This window comes from Manis javanica, chromosome 13 (genome assembly GCF_040802235.1).
Source record: "Manis javanica isolate MJ-LG chromosome 13, MJ_LKY, whole genome shotgun sequence".
Lineage (NCBI taxonomy): Eukaryota > Metazoa > Chordata > Mammalia > Pholidota > Manidae > Manis > Manis javanica.
This window is the reverse complement of record NC_133168.1, coordinates 87,585,291-87,591,290: the sequence shown is the minus strand read 5'-3', so window position 1 is coordinate 87,591,290 and position 6,000 is coordinate 87,585,291. Positions and strand designations below refer to the sequence as shown.

Genomic DNA, 6,000 nt, shown 5'->3' with positions numbered 1-6,000 from the left:
GGGGCGGGGCGCGGGGCCGCGAGTCTCCTCCCCTCCGCCAATCAGCGGCCGCGGCGGGGGCCTGTGTGCAGCCCGAGCGCCTGTGCGGGGCACTTTCTCCTGTGCGCCAGGCGGAGAGGACGGCAGAAGCGGCTTCTCAGCTCCCGCCAGACTCCTCGGGAGGGGTGGCGTGGCCGGGCGCCGTGGCTGCGGGGCTGCTGAAGGTGGTCTGATGGGATTTCCCTGCTCACAACTTCGCCGCCGCCGCCGCCGCCGCCGCCTCCATGTCCCTCGAGGCCTGCCGACCGATAACGGGCCGACCCGCGAGTGCGTGAGGGCCCTGGGTCAGGGGTAGGCGGTGGTTGCCCCTCAGTATGGCCCGCAGGATTCTTCGCCTGGCCCCGAGCGGCAGCTGCACCGCGGAACCTGCGCGGCTCCCGAGAGCCCGGCCAGGACACGCAGCGGTGGGCGGCCGACTCCAAAGTTGAGCGCAGTCCGGCGCGGGTGGTGGCCGCTCGTGACGCTCTAGCTGCACTTGCTCCAGGCGCTGATTCAAGGTAGGACGGGCGCTGGCGCGGGGACTCCTGAGGAGCGGGGCAGTAGGGGCGGTGGGTTTCCTGGGATGCGGCCGCCAAGCGGAGGGTTCTTTCTGTCTGTTGGTGTTTTGATCCTTCAGTTTTTCTTTGTTGTTACACTCCACAAATGAGTGAAATCATTTAGTATCTGCCTTTCTCCGCCTGGCTTATTTCACTGAGCGTCGTACCCTCTAGCTCCATCCATGTTGTTGCAAATGGTAGGATTTGTTTCTTTCTTATGGCTGAGTAGTTTTCCGTTTTTTATATGTACCACCTCTTTTATATCCTTTCATCTACTGATGGACACTTAGGTTGCTTCCATATCTCGGCTCTTGTAGATAGTGCTGCAGTAAACATAGAGGTGCATCTGTCTTTTTGAATCTGAGAAGTTCTTCTTTGGGGAAATTCCTAGGAGTGGAATTCCCATGTCAAATGGTATTTCTATTTTTAGTTTTTTAAGGAACCTCCTTACTGCTTTCCACAATGATTAAATTAGTTTACATTCCCACCAGCAGTAAAAGAGTCTTCCCCGTTCTGTGCATCCTCGCCAACATTTGTTGTTATCTGTCTTTTGGATGGTGACCATCCTAACGGGTGTGAGGTGATACCTCATTGTGGCTTTAATTTACATTTCTCTGATGATTAGCGATGTGGAACATCTTTTCATGTGTCTGTTGGCCATCTGAATTTTTTCTTTGGAGAAGTGTCTGTTCAGCTCCTCTGCCCAATTTTTAATTGGATTATTTGCTTTTTCTTTGTTGAGGTGTGTGAGCTCTTTATATATTTTGGATGTCAACTCTTTATCGGATCTGTCATTTATGAATATATTCTCCCATACTGTAGCATGCCTTTTTCTTCTATTGACGGTGTCCTTTGCTGTACAGAAGCTTTTGAGCTTGATATAGTCCCACTTGTTCATTTTTGCTTTTGTTTTTCTTTCCCGGGGAAGATATGTTCATGAGGAAGTTGCTCGTGTTTATGTCCAAGAGATTTTTGCCTATGTTTTTTCCTAAGAGTTTCATGGTTTCATGACTCACATTCAGGTCTTTGACCCATTTCTAATTTACTTTTGTGTATGGGGTTAGACAATGATGCAGTTTCATTCTCTTACATGTAGCTGTCCACTTTTGCCAACACCAGCTGTTGAAGAGGCCGTCATTTCCCCATTGTGTATCCATGGCTCCTTTATCATATATTAATTGACCATGTATGCTTGCATTAGTATCTGGACTCTCAATTCTGTTCCCCTGGTCTATGGGTCTGTTCTTGTGTCAGCACCAAATTGTCTTGGTTACTGTGGGTTTGTAGTAGAGCTTGAAGTTGGGAAGCAAGATTCCCCCTGCTTTATTCTTCCTTCTGAGGATTGCTTTGGCTAGTCTGGGTCTTTGACCCATATGAATTTTTGGTTCCATATGAATTTTTGAACTATTTGTTCCAGTTCATTGAAGACTGCTGTTGGTATTTTGATAGGGAATGCATTGAATCTGTATCTTGCTTTAGGCAGGATGGCTATTTTGACGATATTAATTCTTCCTACACAAGAGCATGGGATGAGTTTTTCCATTTATTAGTGTCCTCTTTAATTTGTTTAGAGTGTCTTGTAGTTTTCAGGGTACAGGCCTTTCACTTCATTTGTTAGGTTTATTCCTAGGCATTTTATTCTGTTTGATGCAATTGTGAATGGAATTGTTTTCCTGATTACTGTTTCTGCTAGTTCATCATTAGTGTACAGGAATGCAACAGATTTCCGTGTATTAACTTTGTATCCTGCAACTTTGCTGAATTCAGAGATTAGTTCTAGTAGTTTTGGAGTGGATTCTTTATGGCTTTTTATGTACAATATCATGTGATCTGCAAACAGGGACAGTTTGACTTCTTCTTTACCAATCTGGATGCCTTGTATTTCTCTGTTTTGTCTGATTGCCGTAGCGAGAACCTTCAGTAGTATGTTGAATAAAAGCGGGTAGAGTGGGCATCCTTGTCTTGTTCCCGATCTTAGAGGAAATGCTTTCAGCTTCTCACTGTTAAGTATGATGTTGGCTGTGGGTTTGTCATAAATAGCCTTTATTATGTTGAGGTACTTGCCCTCTATACACATTTTGTTGAGAGTTTTTATCACGAATGGATGTTGAATTTTGTTGAAATTGTTTTCAGCACCTGTGGAGATGATCATGTGGTTTTTGTCCTCCTTTTTGCTGATATGGTGGATGATGTTGATGGATTTTCTAATACTGTACCATCCTTGCATCCCTGGAATAAATCCTGCTTGATCGTGATGGATGATCTTTCTGATGTATTTTTGAAGTCAGTTTGTTAATATTTTGTTGAGTATTTTTGCATCTATATTCGTCAGGGATATTGGTCTGTAATTTTCTTTTTTTATTGTGTCTTTGCCTGGTTTTTGATATTAGGGTGATGCAGGTCTCATAGAATGAGTTTGGAAGTATTCCTTCCTCTTCTACTTTTTGGAAAAGTTTAAGGAGGATGGCTGTTAGATCTTCACTAAATGTTTGATAAAATTCAGCATTGAAGCCATCTGCCTCAGGTGTTCTGTTCTTAGGTAGTTTTTTGATTACCAGTTCAATTTTGTTGCTAGTTATTGGTCTGTTCAGATTTTCTGTTCTGCCTGGGTTAGCCTTGGAAGGTTGTATTTTTCAAGAAAGTTGTCCATTTCTTCTAGGTTATCCAGTTTGTTAGCATATAATTTTTCATAGTATTCTCTGATAATTCTTTGTATTTCTGTGGTGTCTGTAGTGGTTTTTCCATTCTCATTTCGTATTCTGTCTACGTGTGCAGACTCTTTTTTTCTTGATTAGTCTGGCGAGGGGTTTATCTATTTTGTTTATTTTCTCGAAGAACCAGCTCCTGCTTTCACTGATTCTTTGTATTGTTTTATTCTTCTCGGTTTTATTTATTTCTACTCTAATCTTTATTATGTTCCTCCTCCTGCTGACTTTGGGCCTCATTTGTTCTTCTTTTTCTAGTTGTGATAATTGTGAGTTTAGACTGCACATATGGGATTGTCCTTTCCTGAGGTAGGCCTGTATTGCAATATACTTCCCTCCTAGCACTGCCTTGTCTGCTGTGTCCCACAGATTTTGCATCACTGAATAATTGTTGTCATTTTTCTCCATATAGTGCTTGATCTCTCTTTTTATTTGGTCATTGATCCATTGGTTATGTAAGAGCATGTTGTTAAGCCTCCATGCGGTGGTAGGCTTTTTCGTTTTATTTGCGTCATTTATTTCCAGTTTCATACCCTGTGGTGTGAGAAGCTGCATCATTTTGGGAGGCTCGTCTGGGATAACATCGCAGGTGAGTTATCAGCATCCAAGCCTGCCTTTTCTTTCACTATCCTTATAGAAGGAAGCCGTCTGTGGCCCACAACATCGGGCACTCGTCAGCCGCTTAAATGGGACTAGCCCGGCTGCCGATCTCAAAGTCTCGAGTGACAGGTTCCCCTGCGTCTCCCTCAGTGGATCCCCCGTCTCCCTTGGGAGCCAGGAAAGTCACCTGAGTGGAGGCCAGGATTCCCCTTCAGAGGCATCTCCCTGGATGCGAGGGACTGAGGAAGGCCGTGGGCACCTGCGAGAGCCTAGGCTGAGGCTGCACTTCAGCGGCTTCTCAAAGGCCCGCGTGTCTGGAATCAGACTCCGACAGCCCGACTGGGTATCCATGAGGAGTGTCCCTCTTTCTGTCTCTCTCTGACTTCCAGCCTGCTTCTCCAGGCCGCCCTGGCCTCTGAGTGAGGCAGGGGTCGTTCCTCTCTTCTAACTTCATCAGCATCACGGACCCCAATGCCAACCACCACAAGGTAGGAGATCTATGCTTCACTTTTATTCCTGTCTAAATGATGTTCTTTTTATCTAATAAAAATGTGTCTGTGCATCCGTTAGGCACCTAAAAGACCATTATCGTCGGCTACCAGTCTTAAGTCTTGTTGAAAGTTTCCTGGTGTGTGCCGTCCATGATTCCCACCTCTGGATAGATGGGGATGTCAGGGAGTGGCTGCGTGGAGCTCCTGCTTTCCTCTCGTAAGCTGTGCGCTGGGACGGCAGACCGGACTAGTAGACAGTGGTCCTTGAATCTCGGCTCTGGCCGATGGATCCGATGGCGCTGAGTGAACCTCCGTCTAGGCTGCTGCCTATGGGAGAGTCACAGATGACCCCTGACCTCTTGTCTCACCGGTCAGATTTCTTACAGTAGGTGACTAGCAGGGTGTTTCCGAGGCAGTGGCAAAAACTGGTGTTGGAAGTGTATAGACGCCCCCCAAAAAATGTCCGTGCCAGCCTCTGAATTTTATCTCTGGCTTTGGAGAAAGTTCCCTTTCTCCTCATTCAAAGCCGTCCTGTTAGGGCTGTGCCCCTTTCTCCTGTATAATGTAAATGAAGTCTGTGCAGTAGTCAGGCTGAAACCTGAGTCCAACATGTAAATGGTTCTGTGCTATTGACCTCCCTTCCTTTGAGGCAGCCATCCCCGGGCTGTGGCATTTCCCTACCTGTAGCCCCAGGGAAGGGAAACAGGCTTGTGAGTCTGACCAAAGCTCTGACAGGGAGATGTCAGACAGTCCCTGCACTTATGGGACAGGCAGGGGGCTCTCAAGGAATGATCCTGAGTGTACTATGCTAAAGCTTGTGCAGAGAAAACTAGGATCTAGATGTAACTCCCCAAAGGCGTAAAGTGGGAGCACACTGGTAAGGTCGCACTAAAAATCCAGAGCTCTGAGGCGACTCTTGCTTAGTGGGAAGGCAAGAGGGAAATCAAGGCAAGGTGCAGGCCACAGTGGTAAGCAGTGGTGAAACCCAGTAGGCCTGTCAGAGGAGGTGATTGACCACTGTCACCCAGGCTCCAAGGCGAGGGGACGCCCTCACGGAGAGAGAGGCTGCCCAGGTGCTGGGTGTGAGGCCCCACACAGGGAGCACCCTGGCTGGCCTGTGGGGGCCGAGGCAGGTGCAGGCCCCATAGGTCTTTGTGCCTGTGTGCTGATGTCACCCCCGTGGTCCTGCCTGGTGGCCCTTCTCCAGAGAGCATGGGTAGTCACAGGTAAAGGAGCCTCCTTTTGGGGACACCCTGGGCTGGTGTTGGTTAGTGGCCCTTTGCTTGCTGAGGTGGCAGGCCAGCTAGCTTGCTGGGAAACTGCTCCCCTCTGTGCTGTCAAGGTGTGGACATGGCGTTTCACTGCATTTAGGCACTTAGATGTGAGTGAGGTCTATTTGAAATGGAAAAGTAGCTTTTAGAGCTATGTTTCTTTCTGTTCGTATGAAAAAGGTGCTGAGCCTAAGAAGTTGGGTGAAAGTGGCAGGAATTCTAATATTTATGTCCTTGCATTTCTGTTTAGGGAAGTGATTCTGAAGTAAATTTTTACTCATGTATGAAGGTGATGAGTAAAGTCATATTAATCATGTCGAGATGAAGTGATAATGTAGCAGAAATAAAGCCCCTACAC

General features: G+C 46.9%; 1 protein-coding gene across 1 annotated transcript in view; it reads left to right on the top strand.

Moving 5' to 3' along the window:
- The first annotated feature begins 4,104 nt into the window (after positions 1-4,104).
- SLC27A1 (solute carrier family 27 member 1) overlaps positions 4,105-6,000 on the top strand; it is a 92,207-nt gene continuing 90,311 nt past the window's right edge. Inside the window, exons 1-2 of the mRNA XM_073220154.1 lie at positions 4,105-4,368; positions 4,451-4,588. Of these exons, the coding sequence (XP_073076255.1) occupies positions 4,352-4,368; positions 4,451-4,588 (155 nt within the window). The 5' untranslated portion in view covers positions 4,105-4,351. The remainder of the gene's footprint in view (positions 4,369-4,450; positions 4,589-6,000) is intronic.